The following is a 21,128-nucleotide window of genomic DNA, read 5'->3' on the forward strand; positions in this document are numbered from 1 at the left end:
GGTTCCAACACGACTGCCACAAAGACCGGGAGCGGCCCTGCAAGCCTGACGCGCACACACGTGGGAAAAAGCCACGTACTAAGTGGGGTGGGCACTGCCGCCCCCGACCACCTGGCTGGGCCCTGCCATGTGGGAGCCCAGCCTCCCTGTGCCCCGCGGCCAGGGCTGCTGGTGGGTGAAGGACTGTCCCCCGGGGTTGCTGGGGAGCTGGCGGCCTCCACCCGCACCCGGTGCCCATGGCAGCCCCGCTGCCCTCCCTGAGCCCTGGGGTCTGCGGGTCGCTGCCGCCCTGGGGCTCTGAGGGAGAGGCCTGGCCGCAGCATCTTCTCATTAAGGGCAGACACAGACGCGCCATGTGTCCAAACCTGCTGGCCGCGGGAGGAACTTGCTGCAGGGACCCCGGACTGTGGGAGGGGTGGGTCGGTGGGAGGTTCCTACCACAGCATCAGGCCCCTGACAGGCCCCACACCCCCAGGGGCCCTGGTCACCCCCGACAGGCACACCCACCAGCCCTGCGGGGGGTTAGGGCCAGGCCCGGTCCCCTCCCAAGTCTTCCTCCTCCACCACGGACTGGACGTGACCTTCCCCCGATACCACTTAGGCTGTCCCCTACGCCAGGAGCATCGTCCTTCCAGCCCCGTCCCTTCTTACCTAGCCGAGCAGCTCTGCACCGCCCCACGCTGCGTCCCAGGTGGGGACTGGAGCAGACACAGCCCTGTCCGACGGCACCCTCTGCCGGCCGGATGGAGAATGGGCGCGGCCCTGTCCAAAGGCTGTGGGGCCCCTGGCACCCACGTGCACACTGGGACACAAGCACGCTCTCACACACACACACACACACACACACACACACACAGCACACACGGCAGCCTCCCTCCACGGACTGAAGGTGCAGACTCTGGGGACTGCTTCCCCCATGCTGTCGCTGCCCGTGGGGCCCGGCCTGGGTCGCAGAGAAACGGCCTGGGCTCTGGGTGTCCCCGAGTCAGGGTCTAGGGCAGTGGGCGGAAGAGCCAGGTCTGAGGCCTCTCGCCAGCAGTGTGGTGGCTGCTCACATGGTCCTGGGTGGGTGTGTGCCACCCTGTGCTCCGGCCAGGCCCCGCCTTGCCACCCACTGCCTCCTCACGTGGGCCTGGGTGTCCCCCCCAACACCGGGTTCCTCCTCTTCTTCCACCTAAATGGCCCCGGGAGGCCGCCTGCGTACCAGTGCCATGGCCCCTCCAACAGGACTGCCACGGTCTGGTCAGCTCTGGGCGGACGAGGGTCAGGACTGTCTGCTGAACACGCTCCGGAGTGAGGCACTGAAGGGGCAAAGGTACGCTCCCTATACCCCCAGCGCTGGCTGTGCCGCTGCCTCTGTCCCTGCTGGGGGCTCGGGCCAAGGAGCCGCCCACAGGGTGGGGCCTGTCTGTCTGTCCACCCCAGATAACACCGGCCCCCTGCAGGGACTGGGGGGAGGGGCTGGGCTGCCCCAGGCTGACTCCTGCTCCCCTAGCAAACCTCTTCCCCCACTCCGGCCTCAGGGTCCAGCACCCCCCGCAGGAGAGGCCACGGTGGTGGCCCCCACCTCCAGGGGACACTCGCAGGCCAGAGCCCATCCCAGGACACGGCTCCTCCCATGCTCAGCGGGGACGGAGGGTCAGGGTGGGAGGATGTTCTGCAGACGGTCGGTGACGGCTGCACCGTGACGTGAACACACTCACTGCCACCGATCTGCATGCTTACAAATGGCTACAATGGCAACTGCTATGCCATGTGGCGCCTACCGCCGGGGGGAGGGGACGGGGATCCTCTCACATGCACAGGTCCTGCCCCCGAAATGTGCCGGGGCAAGTTCTCGGGCTGGAGCCCCCAGAGCGTCCCAGGCCCGTGGCACTCGGGCTGCGCCCAGGGCAGGATCGGGTCAGACGCGGCAGGCCAGACTCACTCGAGACCGACGATCTTACCTTGTGGGTTGTTTTGGCCCAAACTGGGGGGACCGCAGAGGACTTGTGCCTCGTGGAAAGCTGTCCGCTGTCGCCCTGCAGCGCGGTGGGTGTCCGACTCCGCAGGAGCCAGGAGCTCCGTGGGCCCCTGGGACGCGCACGGCTTCTGCCGGCGCAGGAGCAGCCAGAACCCAGTGTCGGGTCCACGTCCGCGTTTATCTCAACGTTCCTGATCCACGGGGTGGCTGTTCCCGGCTTCTCCTGTGACCTGGTTCGAACCTTCACGAATTCGACTCCTGAATGAGCTACATGAAATCTCTAACTCGTGTTTGTTTATTCTTAAAACACAGAGGTGTTAAATAATCTTCTTTTTAAATAGTTTAATAGTTATCACTTAAATAAGGCTTTGGTGTAATTCCTCTCCATACACGTCTTGCAACACCTGTTATCAATTCCAGAGACGCCAGCTCCTCAGGCCCGAACAGGGAGGTCGCGGGGGACCAGGAAGGGGGTCCGGCTGGTTCCGGGCGTGGGCCCTGCCCTGGCGCTGCCACGCTCCCTGTTCAGTCGCAGCGTCCGGCCCCGGAAGCCGAGCGGGTCGAGGGCCCTGTCTCCTCAGAGTGTGCGTCAGGGACCAGAGACCCACAGCGGGGCAGCGGGGCCTCCACGGCCCCCATCGGCCGGGGTCTCAGCCTGGCCGAGGGAGAAGCAGGAGCCCTGAGCCTGTCTAGAGTGGGGCTCTCCCGCGGTGGCGCCCCTGGGGACGTCGGGCAAAGTCAGGAGACATTTCTGGTTGTCGTGACAGGGCTGGGGAGGGAGACTAGGAGCGGTGGAGGTGTGAGGACAGTCCCCACCACAGACGGGTCTGCTGTCCCTCCGCCCGGCCCCACTGACAGGCACGTGTTCCCACGGTTGGGCCGGCCTGCCGGGATTGGATGCTGGAAAGAGCGCCGCTCGCCCCGACAGCCACGTGAGGCCAGTCCGGGGGGACGTGGGAAGCTGAAGGCCCCGAGGGCCAGCCTGGTCCTGCCCCAGGCCCGCCGCAGCCCCGGCGTCTGCCGCGCCTCCTGCCAGCTCCTGTGGACTCCTCAGAGCTGCTGCGGCTCCGGTGCCTCTGTTCCACGTCTCCAACGGAGCCTTTGTGCCGGGGCTGCTGGTGCTGAGTCCTCGGAAGGTGGCCGGTCGGGAGCTACAGATCCTCGCGGGCGGGGCTCAGGTCCACCCTCTGGGCCTGCCCGAACACCAGGAAGGTGCACAGCCCCAGGTTGCTGGTGACGGCCACTAGGTTGAACAGGTAAGTCCAGGAGCCTGTGGTCTCGATCAGGTAGCCGCCCAGACACACGCCCACCACACCTGGCCCGAGAGAGGCACAGCGGGCTGAGTGCTCTGGGTGGCCCAGGGAGAAAGGCCGTGGTGGGTGGCGCCTGGTGGACAGAAGCCACTGTGGTTCCCAGGGCTGAATTCAGGTGTCCAAGCTGCCAGGCCAGGCTTAGACTCGGAGGGTCTCCGAGGAGCACAGACCTCACAGACCACCCAGGAAATTGCCCCTAACGAGCCCCACCTGCTCCCTCCGGAGGGAGCTGAGAGCCAGGGCCAGCAGCTGGGGGCTGAGCTGCAGAGTGAGCCCCCAACACCTGTGGCGTCCCGGAGCCTGCACTGCCGGTCGAATAGCAGATAGTAGCCCGCGAGCCCCAGCATCAGTGAAGGTCACCTGGGAAGGTGGCTGTGTTCTGTCCCTGGGCCAGCTCTGGGATCCGTGCCCTCCCCTGACACTGGGACCCCTTCCAAAGGGCACCCCCACCCGGCAGCGCTGACATGGGCTCGAACCCACAGGCAGGCCCCTCACCTGCCACGGCGCCGGCTGTGTTGGCCACACCTGTGAACAGGCGGGAGCGGCAGAGCGTCAGGACGCAGAGGGAGCCCACCGTGAGCGCCACAGCCCGCCCGCCGGCCGGGGAGGGCCAGGCTGGGGTGACCCAAGTCCTCACCAAACAGGAAACCGGCGCAGGACGGGGCCAAGTCCTGGATGTTCACGGAAATGCCGCTGCAGAGCCAAGAGAGAGCGGAGAGTGGCCGCGGCCAGTCCCCTGAGTGCCCGGAGCCCCGAGGCCGTGGAGGAGAAGAAAGGACTGGCAGAGCCACGGGAGGAGCGCTGGGGGACCCCAACGCACCACCGCCCCGCAGCGGCCCTCCTTCGAGGTGGACCCGCCCAGGAAGCTGCTCCTGGGACCAAACGTGGTGGGAGAAGCTCAGGGTGGCTCCCACACCCTCACTCCTGCTCCCCGCTTTGAATTCCTGGTGCCCAAAACCACCTGGGGCGCGGCAATCGCTACTGTAGCTTGGGAAGGGGCGAGACAAGAGGAAAAGACACGAAGGCAGATGTCCCCGTCGCAGGAGTGCTCCGCGGTGACCCTCTCCCAGCCCTCCCAGGCGGAGGCCCTTGTTTTCTGGAACCGCCAGGCCCATGCTGGCGGGACACCCTCCCCGGTCACTAAGCAGCCTATGCCTCCAGGATCACTTGTGGGGACCCGCCCTGTCCTCCCTGTCCTGGGCCCGGGCGGCAGCACGGCGGCCCTGGTGGCCGGGCGGTCGGCCCTCACCTGTGGTTGAAGGTCTGGAGGCCAATGGAGGCTGACGCAAAGACCACGGACTCGAAGAAGCTCGAGGTGTGACCCAGACACAGGGCGAAAATGCCCGACAGGCCGAGGCCCATCACCTACGGGAGAGGACCCGTGACAGCCGCCTGGGGTGCGCTGCCGGGCCCCAGGATACCTGGGGCGAGGCTCCCACGAAGAAGCCCAGCTGCTCGGCCCAGGCCCAGGTGGGCCCAGCGGGGTCAGGAGCCCTGAGCCAGCCCCCAGCTGACCCAGCGACCGTCCCAGGAATCGGGTGACTTGGGGGGTTAATCCTGGGGTCCCAGGAGCCGGGGAACAAAGTGGGTTGCCCAGAGAGGACCACTGGCGGGACTCTCCTACCTGCATGAACTTCCGCACCACGATGGGCCTGTAACCTGACCGGAGGGGGCCACAGAAGGGGGTTCCCGTGAGCCCACTGTGTGGACCCCGCGTGTGCCCCGGCGTGGGTCCCGCCCAGTATGGCTGCTGGGGAGCGAGGGAGGAGGGATGGGGTGGCGGCTCAAGACGGGTGTCCGGTGTCACGGGTGAAAACACATGCACTCCAGTGTGCGTGCGTGTGTGCCGTGCATCTACACGGCAACACGCGTGCACGTAGAAAGCACGGAAGGACAGACACACGGACAGCCCAAAGCCGGGCAAGGGATTCCCACTGTCTCTGTTTCTCCAGATTTTCTAACTTTCCACAACCAGTGGGCACTACTTTTGTAACCGGGAAGAATACCGACGTTTTAAGAACAGGTGTACATGTGCAGAGCGAGCGTGCGGAGCGCGATAGTGCACTGCGCCTGTGTGTCTATGAGGACATCGTCCTGCGGGAGGCGCTGTGTGGCAGCTGGGTGCCAGTGGTGGCCCACAGCGGACTCAGGCGCCTGTCCTGCGGCTCCCCCAACTAGGGGCTCTCTGGGGGTCCCGGTGAAATGTGGGGCCTGGGGTTTCTGACCCCACCCAGTGCTTTACCACTGTGCAGAGTGGTGGGGCCTACGGCTAGTTGCACGAGACCGTGAGACCAGGGGGCTCTCCCTGCACCCAGCCCCGGCCCTGCCCTCCCAGGGACACTGAGGCAGGAAGGATTGAGTGACATCTGGCCAGACCCCAGGCCACGTCCACCCTGGGTGGGCCCTGGGGTTAGGGGTCCCACTTGGCTTGGTCCTTGAGGCCATGGGTCTCTTCCACGTGCTGGAGCTGTGTCCCCCGGGAGAGCCTCCCGCCCTGACAGTGAAGCTGACTAGTGTGGGGCCCCCAGCCCGGACCCGCCCGGGCTCACCCTGACAGATGAGATGGTCAGAGAGGAACCCGCTGAACACGCTGGCTGGAATGGCCACCAACCAGGGCACCACGTTGAAGACCCAGCCCTACGGGAGGAGCAGGCGCTCAGGGGGGTGGGGCCGGGCCGGCCACCTGCAGGCGGCTGCACAGCTGCTCAGGAAAGCTCTGCCCACCCTCCACTCTCAGGCTGGGTCCCTCCTGGGAGCTGGGGGGCAGACTTCAACCAGACTGTGCCCACCCACCATCACCCCCAGCTGGGGGCCAGGTCCACTAGCGGCTGTGTCCCCTCCAGCCCAAATCTCCACACTGCTCCCCACGCCTGACAGGACAGAGCCCCAGGGGACCCGCCCTGGCCTGGGAACGCACAGCTCAGAGGGTCCTGGTCACCAGGGCTGGGAGGGCAGCAGGGCGGCCTCGGAGGAGCTGACACTGTCCCCACCCCTGCTTGGGCGGCCAGGCCTAGGTGCGGGCTCTGCGGGGGCCGCAGGTCCCAGCCGGGCGCTGGCGAAGCTCTGGGTGTGACGAGGCCGCAAGAGCCTGAGTGGCGGCCAGGGCCAAGGGGTCCCCTCCCGGGGCCAGGGCGCGAGTGCCCTGCGCACCCCCGGGGCCCTCGCTCTGTCCGCGCAGCCCACCTTGGCGTGCGGGAAGGTCTCCTGGAAGAAGGTGGGCAGCCAGGACAGGAGGATGAAGAAGGAGCAGGCGGAGCAGAGCTGGGAGAAGACGGCCGCCCTGGGGACAGAGGCAGGTGACACAGCCCTGTGCCCCTCAGCACCAGAGTCCCGCCCTCTGACACCCACCGATCGCCTGGGCCCCGCCTCACCAGACAGACGGCTTCCGGAAGAGCTGCCTCCAGGGGACCTTGCTGTGCCTGGACACCGGCAGGCCCCGCACCAGGACGCCCAAGGCCAGGACGAGGTCTGAGGGAGGGGGCGGGTTCAAGCGACCGCCACCGGCCAGGCCAGGCAACTCCACGCCTGCTCTTCACAGCTCGCACTTATGCCGCCCCCCGGCCTTTGGAGCACCCGCAGGCAGCGAGGCGTGAGGGTCGTGCTCCAAACCACCCTCCCACGGCTTCCTCCAGAGCCCAGGCAGCCGTCCTGGAGCCCCCAAAAGCTCCTCTCCGACTCCGGAAGGCTCAACCTGCTCCTGCCTGTGCCTTTGCTGGGCAGGTCTGCCCAGGTGCCTGCCTTAGCCCCAGGTGAACTCTCCCACGGAATCCGGCGGATTCTTTGGAGAAGGTCAGAGCCGCGTGCAGCCTCTGGGGGTGTCGGTCGCAACGGCAGCTGCTGTGCCCAGGACCAGCCCGCCGGGCCCGCGTTACCTTTTTCTCTCAGCAGGTACCTGTGCACGTACCACGCCCAGAGCAAGGTGAGGCTGCCTGAGAAGTAGAAGACGCTCTGCCAGCTGTGCCACTCCAGGAGCGCGGAGCCTACCACCCCGGTCAGCAGCGTCCTGCGGGGACAGGGAGGACGGTGGCCGGGCCTCCCCAGCGAGGAGCAGCTCCTGGGATCCCCCCATCCCAGTGCCCGCATCCCGGTGTGAGCCGGGCACGGAAGGAGGGCGTTTTCATGGCCTGTCGGCAGCAGCTCAGAGGCCCCAGCCTGGCGCGTGTCGTGAGGATTTTAGGTGAGCAGGGAGACCGCGGACACGCAGGGCCAGGGTGGATTTTGGATCAGCCACGCGAGACGCGGCCAGGGGGCTGCTGTGGGACCTGCATTGTGTTAACTTCTTGCTGCTAGGCCTTCAGACTGGCCTACAGTTTGTCCTGTGGATCCTTTTAAACTAAAAAGGCAACGAGAACAAAACAGTGGCGGAGATTACGGTGAAACCAAACCGCCACTCGTTCCGCTTCAAGGACCACAGAGGACGAAAACGCAGCACGACTTCTCAGGGCAACAGCCCGCTGCCCCCGGGCCCCAGAGATCTCACCGTCCCAGTTACGAGGCCGGAGGACAGTTACCGTCACGGCAAAGAGAGAGCAGGGTCGGAGCTGGGCCCGGCACAGAGGCGCCTCCTCGCTCCAAGCCTCCGTTCGCGCGTCCTCGGGGCGGACACAGCACCTGGCTCAGCCTGGGTGCCAGTGCGGGGGGCAGCCTTCCTGCCCCTCCCAGCCCCACATGTGACCCTCTCTCTGCTCCCCACTCAGGACACCCAGGCGATCCACGTTTTTAGTTGGGAAATGTGGCCCCCACTCTGCATGGGCTGCCCCGGCCCCACCCGCAGGCACCCCTGCCGCCCCATGAGCCTCTGCAATGATACAGTGAGGCCTGAGCCAGTGGTTGGGAGCCTCTGCCAGCAGTGCCTGCATCCACCCTGACAACCGGGAGGAGCCCCTCCGCCCGGGGCGAGGCCTCAGATAGCCTGGAGCCACCCGAGGGACAGGCGCTGGGAGGGAGGCTGGGGCACAAGGTTTCCATGTCGTGGAGGACAAGCTGCCCTCCAGCCTGGAGCACAGGCTGCAAGCTTGGCCCGACAGGCTGCTCCCGGCAGCGGACGGTGGGGACAGTATCCGGCCCCAGTCGACCAGCCACACAGGAATGAGATGAAGCGGCCACTGCCCCGCCCCAGAAAGGCAGAAATTCCCACAAAGAAACGCTTTACACAGGCCTTGAACAGCAGAGCCAGACGTGCCTGCTAGACCCACCTCACCCCCGGTGGTCCTGCAGGGCCCCACAGCCGTCCCCCACCACACCGGAGGCCACCCCGCACGGGTCACCCGATGGGCCTCTCCTGGGCCCTCTGTGGCCGGCACTTACCCAATCTGGGAGCCGGCGCCCACGGTGCTGTAGGTGAAGGCTCGCTCGCTCTCCCGCACCTTCTGCGACAGCAGGCTGGTCAGGGCAGGGAAGTAAACCCCTGCAACGGGACAGGACGGGTCTCTTGGGGTCCCTCGAGGGCCTGCCGGTGGGGCCGAGAGCCAGTCTGGGCTCACCCCGGCCCCTCCATTCAGGCTTGGACCGTGAATCCAGAGGACATCCACGCTCCCTTGCCCAGTCCCGCGAAGGAAGCACTCGGCTGGGTGAGGGGCCGTTGCGGCGGCAGGCCCGGAGCAGCTGCGAGAAGATGTCTGCTCCCAGCGGGCTTTCCTGCCACACACACGCACACACACACGCCCACGCACAAGTGTGCACACTCCTGCCACCAGCACATGACTCCCAGCTGTGCCCTGCGAGTCCTCACGCTGACACAGGCGTGCACACACGTGACGTGCACACCAGCTGCTCCGCTGTGCTGCACGGCGCCCGCACGGCGCCCACACGACCATGTGCACACACGTGAGCTGAGCTCACACGCAGACGCACACACTTTTCCCTAGGAAGGCTGTCTGCCTGTTCTACACGTCGCACTTCCTGCTAGGATTTCTTTTGGACAAACGATTCTCCAGCAGCTTAAAAGTTTGGCGACCACCTCACAACCCCACGTCCCCTCTGTTCTAGGGGGTTCTAGAGGCTTGGCCTGCAGGGGCTCTGCCGGTGCATCCACCTGGGGACTGCGGTGACAACAGGAACCCACGACCTGTGTCTGCAGGGCGCTGACTCTACATGCTACATTCGTGGTATCGTCACACACGACTAACACACAGGAAATGTTTGCCTGACTAACTCCTGGGCTGTTTGTCACAAAGTGTTTATTAATACGATCATGGCCCAGGGGGCAGGTCCCGCTCCCTCAAGGGCTGCAAACCACCCGCCACCAGGGGTTCTGGGAGCTCCCCAGACCGTGCACAAACAGCGCAGGCACCTGTCATCCCCACCCTGCAGGACTGGCCGCTCCGCAGGTGGTGCTCACGGTCATTCTGCGGCCACCTTTGCTGCCACCCAGCCCCCACAGTAGCTTTTGTGCAGAGGATGACAGTTGACATCCCAACATGCCAGAGCTTGGAGAGTTTCTAGAAAACGGTGCGCCTTGGATGCCGAGTCATGGAAGCACGAACTGGCTGCCTGGCAGAGGAAGAGCAGCCGGGCGCTGGCAGCTGGCCCACGGGCTTGGCTGCCCTGCCAGGGTTCCCCAGGCTGCCCATGAGGGCAGCCACCTGCCACGCAGGCCCGAGGTCCGGGGACCTTCTCAGCAACGGCAGGGAGACTCTGACACAGCCAGCCTGGTTCAAGGCAGTTATTGTTTTCTTAATTGTGTCAGTATTGGGACCCCTCCCCCCACCTAGAAGTCCTGCACGCAGATACCAGTGTGGCCGCAGCAGACCTGTCCCCCTCCCGGCGCTGGTCCTACCTTCATTCATTCCCTCCCCATCTCCTCACAGGGGCTGAGGGTCTCAGCCGGGCCAGGCTGTGCTTGTCGGGGGGGTGATGCTGGAGGGGCAGGCTCTGGGATGGGGTCCCCGGTAGGTGCACAAACTCCAATCGTCATTCCTACTCACGCACCCCTTCCCAAGGGTGGGCCGAGCTCCAGCCCCACGCAGGCCCAGCTGGTGCTGGGGGCCCCGTGTTTCCCACATGACGCCCTTGGACCACAGGAGGGACCTTTCTCCAAGGCAGACCCTTCCCCTGCTCTAGGGGGTTCCCCGTGATGCCCTCCAGGCCTAAAACCCAGTGAGCAGGAGAGGGGAGAGCGAGGGCAGGGCCCCCGAGATGCCCTGGGCGTGGATCAGCGGGAGCAGGCTCCAGGGAGCCAGGCCCAGCTCCCCGGCCTGGTGCCAGCTCGGGGGGAGGGTGGGGCATGAGGAGGGGCCATGGGGTGCACGGGGCGCCCAGGCAGGCCGGGCAAGGGGCAGGCCCCACAGGCTGGAGGCCGAGCTGCGTCTCCAGGGACCCCACCGTTCCTCTGACAGTCAAGCAGGGGCTGGTCCCAGAGGCATCGCCAGCTCGTGACAGATGCCTGAAACCCACAGCCCACGGCGGGTCCTTCTCGGTTCCATGCCGGGAGGCAAGTTTACTGTGTGGCGTCCCATCTGATCCTGCGTGTCACTGCAGAGAGTGGGTGTCTAGAGAGGGCACACACACACGCGTGCACACGTGCACACGCCCTTTGTCCGCCCCGCTTGGCGCAGAGGGCTGAAGGGCAGAGTGTGAGGGCAGTGCCTGAGGCCCCTCACCTTGGAGCAGGCCCATGAGGACTCGAGACAAGGTCATGCAGACCAGGTGGGCACCACCCAGGTGCGCGAGCAGGGGCGTGGCGGCCGTGATGGAGCCCCAGGCAGAGGCTGACAGCACGATGACCTTCTCACCCCCAATCCTGGAGGGGAGGCAGAGGGAGGTTAGGGTTAGGGACTCACCCCGGCCTGCTTCCTGCTCTCCCCTCTGCAGGGCCTGCCCATGGCCCCGGGGTTGGCCTGTCCCCTCCCTCTCCAGTCCTGCTCCCCAAACTCATTTGCCAAGCTCCCGCCTCAGGAGCTGGCCCACCCACCCTGGACCATGTGGGGCAGCCCCCTGGAGCCGGGCCATGGTGGGGCGGTTACCGGTCCCCGAGGTGGCCGCCCACGACCTGGGTCAGGCAGTAGCCCCAGAAGAAGCTGCTGAGCACGATGCCGGCCTCCTTCTTGTTCCAGCCGAAGTCCTGGCTCATGGCGACGGTGCACACGGGCACGCTGGCGCGGGCACAGTAGAGCAGGCATGTGCCCAGCAGCAGGGCCCCTGTCCACGCCTGGCACTGGGGCCTGTGGGAGAGGAGAGCCTGCTGAACGACCCAACAAGATGCACCTGTTACATCAGACAGGGACAAGCCCACCTCAACCTGGAGAACCGAGTCCCTGACATCTCACACTCTGCCGAAATCCCGGCTCTAGCCTGAGGGAGCTGAGGCTCCCCCAGCTCAGTGCCCCTCTCGTGTGGACAAGGTGCTATCTGTCCTGGACTCACTGATGGGGTGTGCTTTTGTCACCATCATCCACAGCCAGTGTCCACTCTGGGGACAACTGGTGGCACCTGAGGCCAGGCCCACACTTGGCCCTGGCCTGGGCCCAGGCACCAGATCTGCTCCTTCTGAGCAAACCCTGCTCTGGGTTATGGGGCAGCACAGAGAGATGTGGGTCCACCTGCCGCAGCGCTGGCCTGGCCGACGCCTGGACGGCCACTGTTTACCGGCCCCACGCTCGAGCTCTCTGCAAACACGCACACAGGGTTTGTTTTCTGCCGACTGAACACACAAGATCCTGGCAGGGGCGTGGGGGCCACACCCTTAATTTCCCACTACAGGCCACTGGGTCCAAAGGTGCCTTTAAATGGCAGCTGTATCCCTCATGTGGTCAAGCAGCAGTCACCTGTGTCCAGAGGGTCCCTGGCAGCCCCCCTCCCCAGGTGCATTTTGCCAGCAGACAGCCGGCCCCGTTTGCCTCTGGGTGGGTGGAAAGCCCCCGGGGGCGGACCCCCTGGCTGGAACCGTACTGAGAATGAGGTGCCACCCCATACCCCGGCCTCCTTAGCGGCCACAGGAAGTCAGTCTGCCCTGAGCTGCAGCATAGAGTGGGGGCCCCTTGGGCTGTGTGGGGTCGGGGCTCAGTGCCCACTTGTGGGCCCTGGAGGCCAGGAGGCACCACAGCCCCGACCCTGAGCTGGGCGGGTGGTGCCCACCAGGCTGGCAAAGGGGCACAGAACAAGGAAGTCCCCACACACCGAGGGCAGAGCAGGACCCCAGGCCCAGAACCCGACATCCTCTGTGGTTGGGAGGAACCAGAAAGCTCCTTCCCTGCCTGCCATGTGCCCCCAGCCCAGCGGGATGCTTCCTGTGCCCTTCCTGCACAGGGTCCCTGTGCTGGAGGGACCTACGGCTGAGCAAACAGATGGTCACGTGGCCCCTCAATTCAGAAAAGGGAAACGTGCGGGCCCCGCAGGGCCAGGAGAGCGACAAGCTGCACAGGACGCTCAGGTCCGGCCACCCTCCCAAACCCTGTGCCTCACGCACTGCCCCCACCCTGTGCCGTGGCCGAAGAGTGACTGCCCACGTGGAGGGCGGTCAGTGTCAAGAGCAGCACTTGCCACCACTGTCGCTGCCCACGCGCAGATGTGGACGCCTGGGCCCCTGACCAGGTCCCTGTGAAGCAAGTGTCGCGGCTGTGGCAAGTGCCCCTTCCAAGCAGCGCAGCGGCGAGGCGGGTAGGGCCAAGGCCAGACAGGCCAGTAAAACACAACCCGGAGTGTTGTGCAGGCCCCGCCTGAAATGGATAAACACGGGTTGGGGAGGCCTCCCCCTCGCTGGCACCTGGCAGGGAGACGCGGTCAGGGCTGTGATTTGGGCTCCGTGGCGGCCCTCAGCGGGGCCCTCCCCACACAGCCTCTGGCTCAGAGGCCTCCCCTTCCCGAAGCCCTCCCTCCATCGGGCTCCAGCACCTGGGATAGGTGGCACTGTCCCTCAGGCCTTCCTGCAGCTCTTCCGGGCAGCGCTAGGGTCCTCTCCCCACCCAGCTAGACGGTGCCATTACCCTGCAGGTGGAGGGGCAGGTTCCCCGGGACTTGCAGTTGGCTCCGGAGTCCACAGGGCCTAACTCTAGGCCGGGGTACGGGGGTCCAGCCACCTGGGCTGAGGGGCCTTAGCCCACAGAACCAGAGCCAGCGGCAGCTCTTCTATAGCTTGGGGGGCTCCTCTTGGGGGTTCTCATTCAGATCCCCTCACTAGCTGGCCAATGGACAGCTGTCACTTTCTCACTCTGGTTTCTGTGGGTGCCACCTGCCTGGGAGACTTCTGCAGGGAGCAGTGGGTTATGGAAACAGAAAATGAACGGGGCGGGTGCCCTGTGTAGGCCCTTCTTCTCACTGCTGAACCCTCCCAGAAGCTGAGGCCCGCGCGGAACTCACCCCCATCACAGCCAGCACGCAGTGGCAGGACCCCACCATCTGGCCACAGGCTCCAGCCTGTGCTCCGCAGCTGGCCCCTGACCACCCCCCAGTCTGCCTGAACTGCCCCTGAGCTGATGCATAAATGGCATGGCCCCACCTGCGGACGCACCTCCTCACCATCCAGGACCACACGCCCAGCCGCCTGCCAGACCCCCATGGCCCGGGGCTGGGAGAAGGGCTCCATGCCAGGTCCTGGGCGTGACGGTAGGGAGGAGGGTGGGGCACTCAGGGTGTCCCTCCCTGCCGCGGGTCTGGGCTGGCAGCCTCAAGGCCAGAGGAGCCCTCCCCAGCCCAGCGCTTCCCACCCAGCAAGGTCCCACCAGAACACGTCTCAGCTCCCTCCCCAAAAGTCCCTTGCCCCACCTGGACCACTGGGTGTCCTCAGCCGTGTCCCTGCGGGCCTCGTCTAGGGGCGGCTGCATCAGGCTTGGGCGCTAGGACGGGGGCACAGCCTGTCCTAATGCCTAGCAGGCCCTCCCAACTCCCGGTCAGGCCAACCCACCCAGGCAGCGCCGCCCAAGTCCACGTGTCAGTCCCAGCAGCGCTTCCGTTTGGCGCTCCCAGGACGTGTCGCCCCCAGACGGCCACCGGGGCGGGCTCGCGGGGCGGGGCACACCACTGGGTCTCCGCCCCACCCTGCCCAGCCCATGTCCGTCTGGGGAGGTCAGACGCAGCCTGAGGTTGGCACGGAGGCTTCCCCTGCAGCAGGCTGGTCAGACTGCGGCTTCTGAGACAGAGCCCGTGGGGACCCTGGCCCTAAAGGTGCGTGCCAGAGCCCCTGGACAGGGCAGGGAGCGGTGGGGGATTCCCGTCCATGAAACAGGGGGTGATGGTGGCCGGGGACAACTGGATTGTATGCCGGTCAAATGAAAATTAGGGAGGCTTCTCTACTGAGCGCAAAGGCAGTGAAACCCCATGGGAACCAATTTTTAAATGGCTCTGTTGGGACAGGCTCCAAGCCTGGGACCTTGAGCTAGCCTAGGAGAGACGGTTCTTCAGGCACTGGCCTGTGTCCACGAAACAGATGCTCGCTGATGGGAGATGAAGGTTGTCATTGGCCCCCGAACTCACTGGCACAGGTGTTCTAAGCACGGACCACGTGCCGCGCTCTGGGCTGGGGGAGGGTGGGTGTGCTCCTGCCGTGGGATATCTCCAGCTATTGATGTCAGCACATGAACTTCTGGGCACATCCTACCTCTCCCGGGGCCTCTCCTCAAACACCCTCACCCCCAACTCCACTCTGGCTCCCTAAAGCCATCTCCCACGAAGCAGACATCCTGTCGTGTCAAAGGCTTGGCAGTGCGCTTAGAACAAAACCCCAAACTTACCCTCCACCCTCTCTGTGCCTTCAAAAGCCTAGCCCAGCGCAGGGCCTGCACCCGCTCTGTGCCCATGCCCAGTCTGCCCGCACCTAGCTCCCCTCTGCTTGCTGGACACACCTCAAAAGGACATCAGCATCTAATAGCAAGGTTGTCCTTGCATCCGTATGTGATGTTCAGGACAGGGTGCTGGAGAGGGGTTCAGCTCCCCAAACAGCCCCAGCCCACAGCCAAGTTTGGAAGTGGTTACTAAACTTACTGCTATCGATGTGCTCTATTCTCCTGGTGATGTGGCTGTCACTCACCCCATGAGGCTCTTTGACGGTAATTTATCTAAAGGTCTATAACCACACTGTAGTGGGCGTTTGTCGCTTGGCCACCCACAGCCCCCCTCCTCTCGGAGCTGATGTTCTGGGGCTGGCAGACAAACAGCGAAAAGGAGCCTCGAGTGGGGGTGTTGTTTCCCGTGGCTGGGCTGAGGCACTGCTGACGCACGTTCCAGCGAGGTCTGGTGAGCACAGGGGCAGGCCACGCGCACAGTCTGGTGCCTGGCGTGGCCACCGTGGTGGAAGCGGACTCATGGGCCTTGGAGCCCAGGTGAAGACCAGCCCTGGGCCGGAGTTAGGAAGCCTCCATGGTGTCATGGGACCATTCTGGCCACTGTGTGGACAGCTTTGGGTAGCCGGGGTGGAGACAGGGAGGACAAGGCCCCCAGGACAAGGGGGGCCCCAACTGGGCTGGGAGCTCCCTGGACCCCACCCTCACCTAGGGGAAGGTGTGGGTGCAGCCAGGGCTGCTGACTCAGGCCACATCTCCCAGGGGGGCTGTAACTGCTGGGTGTTGGCAGTGGACACATAAGCTCTAGGCTTCTGGGTGATTCTGTGAGCTGCCCCACACCCCACCAACAATCTTTGAAGTTTAAGGTGAAAAATTACATACAGAGAGGATGAAGTAGACAGGTAACACCTGGGTTTTCAAGGATGGAGGGTGACCTTGGTGACAGCTGTCACGCCAGCGCCCACAGGCCTTCGTTCCTGGAGGCTGTGTCCTGTCTAACTTCAGTTTATCGCCAGGCTGTGGGGGGACGCACACTGGCTTTTTAACCATTCCACGCTCACCGCTGCGTGGCTCCTCCCGCACCACAGCCTCTGCCGCAGCCCCGCCAAGGACCCCCGAGGACCTGGAAGAGAGCCCAGCACAGCTTCTTACAAAGGAAGACACGCCAGCCCCAGGCCTGGGTCTCCTCCTTGTAACCCCTGCCCCTTTTCAGCCCGAAGTGTACAATTCTAAAGATGAGAAGTCCGAACGAGTAGGACTGACCCATCACGTCTCCCCATTGTTGCAGGGTCGGGATGTCGTCTGCACGGACTGACGGGGTCGGGGTGCACCTCTGGAACTGAATCGACACTGAACGGTCGACAAGAACAGGACAAAGAACTGTGCGAAATTTCACCAGAAACCAGAAAGATGAACTTCACGACACAACAAACGGAGTGCAATGTGGGCTCTACACAGGGGCTAACTCTGGAAGGTTCTGGAACAGTTCATTCTTCTCAAAGTGCTGAGGAAGTCCTTGTTTGAATCTCAGAAACACGGCCGTTCGACATTTCTAAAACTGGAATGCCCAGAGGTTAAGGACTGGCCAGGCACAGGAAGCTGTGCACCAGCAGGGACCAGCGCCTGGCCAGTCCTCTGGCTTCTGCCTGGCGGCCACCGCCTCCTCCCCTGCTCCTCCGGGACACTTCGAGACAGACGGTCCTTGGTGACAGGTTGGCTTGCTCCACTTTCAAAAGCCAGGTGGGAAAATTATGACTGCCAGACACCGTGATCCACAGCAGCGAGACCACCACACGTGGGCAAAGCCCGACGTGCTCCTGGAAGTCGCTGCAGCCACGAGCGGACTGTGTCCGAGAGCAACACTTAGGGCAGCAGTGGCTCGGCCACTCCTCCCTAGTCACTGCGCTCACACGTTCCAGCCCAACACGCAGAGCACTTCTTCACACGGGCAGTGGGGCAGCCACTCATGGCACGGGAAGTGACTGCATGCCAGAAGCCTTCCTCTCTCCAAAGCTCCAAAGGCCGGTCTGCAGCCCGCCACGCCTGTGCGGTAGGTGAGCTCTTGGCGTGCACGGCCGGCAGAGCAGCATGCAGCGACCTGCATTTGAAAACACATCCGCTCAGAAGATACCCACAACAAAATCCACTGGTCTTCAGTTGTCATTTCTTTTGTTAATTGTTTCGGTTATAGCTGGGTGCAAACGGGTCTGTCTACAGGCTTCGCCCGATCAATTTCCCTCTGTATCCTGGTCACGCTGGACCTGCAAACCTGGCCTTCCACCCAGGAGACGCTGAATTGCTGCAGGTAATCCCAGCGTCACGTGCCACACACACCTTGAAACGAGAGCCACCCCCGCCCACAGTGCGGGGACATGGCTGTTACCCACCACCACAGGCTGAACCTCAGCTGCTCCTCCACATCAACCACCCTGTGTCACCTGGTCTGTGGCACAGGCGGATTTACCCCCAGGGGCTGTTTCGTGGCCTCTGGAAAAGGCAGAACAGCTCAGGACACTCCAGCACAGAAGATTCCGCCACAGCTAGTTACACCAAAGGCCCACTCAAGCCCTGTGTTCTACTGTTACCTAAGCAGAAGAATCACGAGCGCGGATGGCGTTTCAAAATCAGGCAGAATATTTAAGACAGGCAGGTCATACGTGCAAGGAACTGTGGTTCCCACTGAAGCTCTCAAACTGTCCTGCAGAGTCACCCAAGCGGTCCTGGTGACACCCACCGCCACGAAGAACCACTGTGCTGCCGCCTGCAAGGGTGAGGGACCGCAAGTGCGTGCTGACATCCAGGACACCGCGACGTGTTGGTGCCACGCAGGGAGCAGTGATGGGAAGGTGTAGTTTTCTGTTCTCTGGTACCGGATGAGCACGTATGTGCACGGCCTGCTCCAGGAGGCCCGTGGCTCGGCCCCGGCACACTGCTGTCCCTCCACGTGCCACACACAGCCCTGCAGAGTCAGTCTGAGTCCTTCGTAAGTGTCCTACAACGGTGTGAAGGCGCCGATGGCCCGAAAGCACAGGTGCCACCCAAGATCAGACCCTGCAGTCACCTCCAGCCACGGGCTCAAGACAGCGGCAGATGTCTGGGGGTACGCAGTAGTCCCTCTATTTTTGATATGTTAGGAAATTTTCATAAGTAAAAAAAAAAAAGAAAAGAAAAACTACTTACGCTATTCCAATTCAGCTTAAAATCATGCAGTGGGTAACACAGAAAGTTCTATTTCCTTTACAAAAAGGAGACTAAATTATGAATGTAAGTGCCACAACTCTGGAGAACAGATGACAGATTTCAAACTAAACACACACAAGTATACAGACACACAATAAAAAAAAGACCAGCGCCGCCGGAGTGGGGACAGATCAAAACCAAAGCATAAAGTTACATGAAACTAATTTCCTGCCATCCTTCCAGTTCTAACATACGAACTTTTCAGTAAAAAAAGTATCAGTATTTAATTCCTTGTTCGTATTGAAATATTCTATGAAAGAAAAAAGGGCTTTCAGATGACCATTCTAAGAAAAATGTGAAAACTTACTATCAAATTAAGAACAGGCGGCAAAAGCCGCCTCTTCTGCACTTCTCAGAAGATATTGGGGGAACATACAGGGGGACGTACTCAGCGGACTGAAGGGTTACAGAAACAGATGTGAACAGGAAACCACCGCAGGCTACGGTTTTAGACAGAATTTCAAATGACTAATACGATACAATTTACAAAAAAATCTGAAAAAGCAAAACATATTTCTGAAATAAAAACATACCTGTTGTAAAAAGTAACATGTATATATCAGGATAAAACATGCCAGCAAAGCAAAAGTGACTGGAGGCCAATGACAATAGGCAGCTGTGTCAGCTGGCAGGTCTGGCCGGCGCCCACACCACCCGAGACCCCGTGTGTACAACGTGACATCGTCAACGGCAGGGAAGCAGGCAGACCCCTCCGTGCATGGCGCTATCCATCTGGTCTCTGCTCACACGGAGCCTGCGCAGCACCAACCCAGAAGGGAACCTGCTGCGCTACCCAAAGGATGTCACTGTGCTTATCATAAAATGTGTAAGATTCTTTCTGGAACTCCTGGTTCCGCAACCCTCCAAAACTAACAGCATACAGAAATAAGAAAATAAAAACAACTATATTGCCTTAGCAAAACTGCCCTTAACATATTTTATCTACATGTTTTCAGATCACACCCTCGCTGGATGGAAAAAACATCTCGGCCTCCCCAGGGCGGAGCGGACTCGCTGTGCAGTTTCTGTGCACACGGGGCCACCGCTCTTTGGTCGCAGACCATGGAGCCTTTGGTCCGTACCAGGGTCTGCCTTTTCTAGAACCTGCCACATTCGAATGGCAAAATGTGTTAGTCCCCATGTGCTTTGCAATAACCCCACGCTTCAGAAAGACCCAGAATGGGGGTTACCTCACAACTCTACGCCATCAGGGACACAGTACCAGAATATTCTCAAATTTTATTTATTTCAAGGCACTTTCCACCAGAAAGCGTAAAAAGAAATAAACTACCCTGTAAAACATAACCACATTTTATAAACACAACAGTGAGAAACAAAATGAGACAAAGTAGAAAAACCAAATTATACTGAATATTCATTATCCCAAAGTGGCTTAATTTCATTTGCTTGCTGCGAAAACGAAGACTGCACGAAGGCGGCAAACAGAGGAGTATGCAAGGCGCTCCCTCGATTCCCAGTCCACTACAGACCTCGGGGCAGCAAACGCTGCCTCTTCCATGCAGGTGAAGAAAACAAGAGCATCTGAGATTTCCAAGTCTCACGGCGTCTACCTCACGCTGGGTTCCAGCACTGCCGCGTTAAGCTACTCAGCGACGGAAGCGGCAGGTGAAATACCAACACTGTCTCGTAATCACTTAACATCCCGTGTGTGTGCAGAACCCCATTCACGGGTTTGTGGGTAACCCCTGAAGACGAGGCGTCCCACTGCTACACGTCTCATACCCTCTCACCCTGGGAGTACGTCAAGTTGATTATGTATTAATTGTGCGTGTGAACGATCTCACACACTAGCAATAGAAGGTAATTAGGAATATGCTGCATTCTCTGGTGCTGTTCAAAAAATGTATTTTTGTCTCTATCTCTCTCCTAGTACTTTTCTTCTAGCTTCAGCTGCGTTTAACCCATTAATTACCTGAAGCTTAAAACTCCTTTTCCATCTAACTTGTTTTTATCCTCAAGCCACAGAGGAAATATCCCTGAAGAAGGTGGCATCTGAAGGTGACTGCAGAGACAGCAAGAGTCAGACACGTCATTTCTAGGGTCAGGGAAGGGCCACCTCCCAGCACTCCACCCTCACAAAACCAAAAGAGTAGCCTGAAGGTCAGTCTACAGGCCAGAGTGCTTTTACCGCAACTGCAACAGTTTTATCTCTGAGCGTCTTACAGGATCGCAGAAAACTAGGTGAAAGGAGACACTGACAAAGTCCCATCCACTGAACACGGAAGCACAGAGCTTGAGACACGACCACACCGGGCTCCCCGCGAGAGGCAGAACGCACCGCTAGCTGGAGACGGTGCCACAGACACTCAACGGCCAACACTCGAGGGGTGCAGGAGTGTGAGGGGACGGCCCCAGCAGGGGCGGATACCCCGACCAGCTCAGGCGCTGGCAGGCTGGCCCCCCGCCCCAGCCCAACCCTGCCTGTGGGGCTGCCCCTTGCTATGCAGTAAGTGGAGCAGCTCCCCCAGCTCAGCTGCCAGCAGGACGGTGCCCACCACCGTCCCCACAGGCCTCGCTCTGAGGGGTCAGCAGTGCTGTGGCCATCCACAAAACCTGCCCTTAGCGCTGCTCGAGTGGGTCACTTGCACCTGCCAGGCCCGGTGCAACACATTCAAACACGCCTGCGCCCGGCTACCTGGCACGCGCCCGTCGCCGACTGCACTGACCTGCATGTGACCAAGCCACACCACGCCAACTGCCTCCTGCCACCACTGGACGGGAACAAGGCTGCAACCGAACAGAAGTGGGACCCCCGCAGAGCGGCTGACAACAGAAGAGAAGCTGCTCTGCCACGCTGGAGGAGGACCCTCTGCCAACAGCCTTGTGCCCACTGAGGGCTGCCCCCGCCCCCAGGCACACAGACAGCGCCACGCTGTC

At 62.1% G+C, this 21,128-nt stretch overlaps 1 protein-coding gene across 5 annotated transcripts; it reads right to left on the reverse strand.

Annotated features, from left to right (window-relative positions):
- Window positions 1–2,276: 2,276 nt before the first annotated feature.
- Window positions 2,277–14,226, reverse strand: SLC17A9 (solute carrier family 17 (vesicular nucleotide transporter), member 9). 5 transcript variants are annotated; one of them, XM_012654618.1, is made up of 13 exons: window positions 13,978–14,196; window positions 11,241–11,438; window positions 10,878–11,017; window positions 8,584–8,683; window positions 7,149–7,279; window positions 6,648–6,744; window positions 6,460–6,556; window positions 5,826–5,913; window positions 4,901–5,023; window positions 4,526–4,641; window positions 3,914–3,969; window positions 3,772–3,801; window positions 2,277–3,278 (listed from the first exon to the last, which is right to left on the reverse strand). In XM_012654618.1, exons 1-13 carry the CDS (start codon window positions 14,034–14,036, stop codon window positions 3,014–3,016), a joined length of 1,500 nt encoding a protein of 499 aa, XP_012510072.1. In that variant the 5' UTR covers window positions 14,037–14,196; the 3' UTR covers window positions 2,277–3,013. The 5 variants fall into 5 exon arrangements, with proteins under 5 accessions (XP_012510072.1, XP_012510071.1, XP_012510076.1 ...); XM_012654617.1 differs by having other exon boundaries at window positions 4,901–5,026; XM_012654622.1 differs by having other exon boundaries at window positions 3,050–3,278; window positions 4,901–4,935; window positions 13,978–14,226.
- Between the last annotated feature and the right edge of the window lie 6,902 nt (window positions 14,227–21,128).

Source organism: Propithecus coquereli, unplaced genomic scaffold, assembly GCF_000956105.1.
Source record: "Propithecus coquereli isolate 6110/MARCELLA unplaced genomic scaffold, Pcoq_1.0 Scaffold442, whole genome shotgun sequence".
NCBI lineage: Eukaryota > Metazoa > Chordata > Mammalia > Primates > Indriidae > Propithecus > Propithecus coquereli.

What these genes read in the sequence shown, in the direction of transcription:
- SLC17A9 (XM_012654617.1), bottom strand. Translation starts at nt 14,036, where the DNA reads ATGCAGCCGCCCCTAGACGAGGCCCGCAGGGACACGGCTGAGGACACC. An exon ending in TTCCGGAAGCCGTCTGTCTG is followed by an intron (nt 6,557 to 6,647) that starts GTGAGGCGGGGC and finishes CTCTGTCCCCAG; the next exon opens with GGCGGCCGTCTTCTCCCAGC. An exon ending in CTGCGCCGGTTTCCTGTTTG is followed by an intron (nt 3,802 to 3,913) that starts GTGAGGACTTGG and finishes GCCTGTTCACAG; the next exon opens with GTGTGGCCAACACAGCCGGC.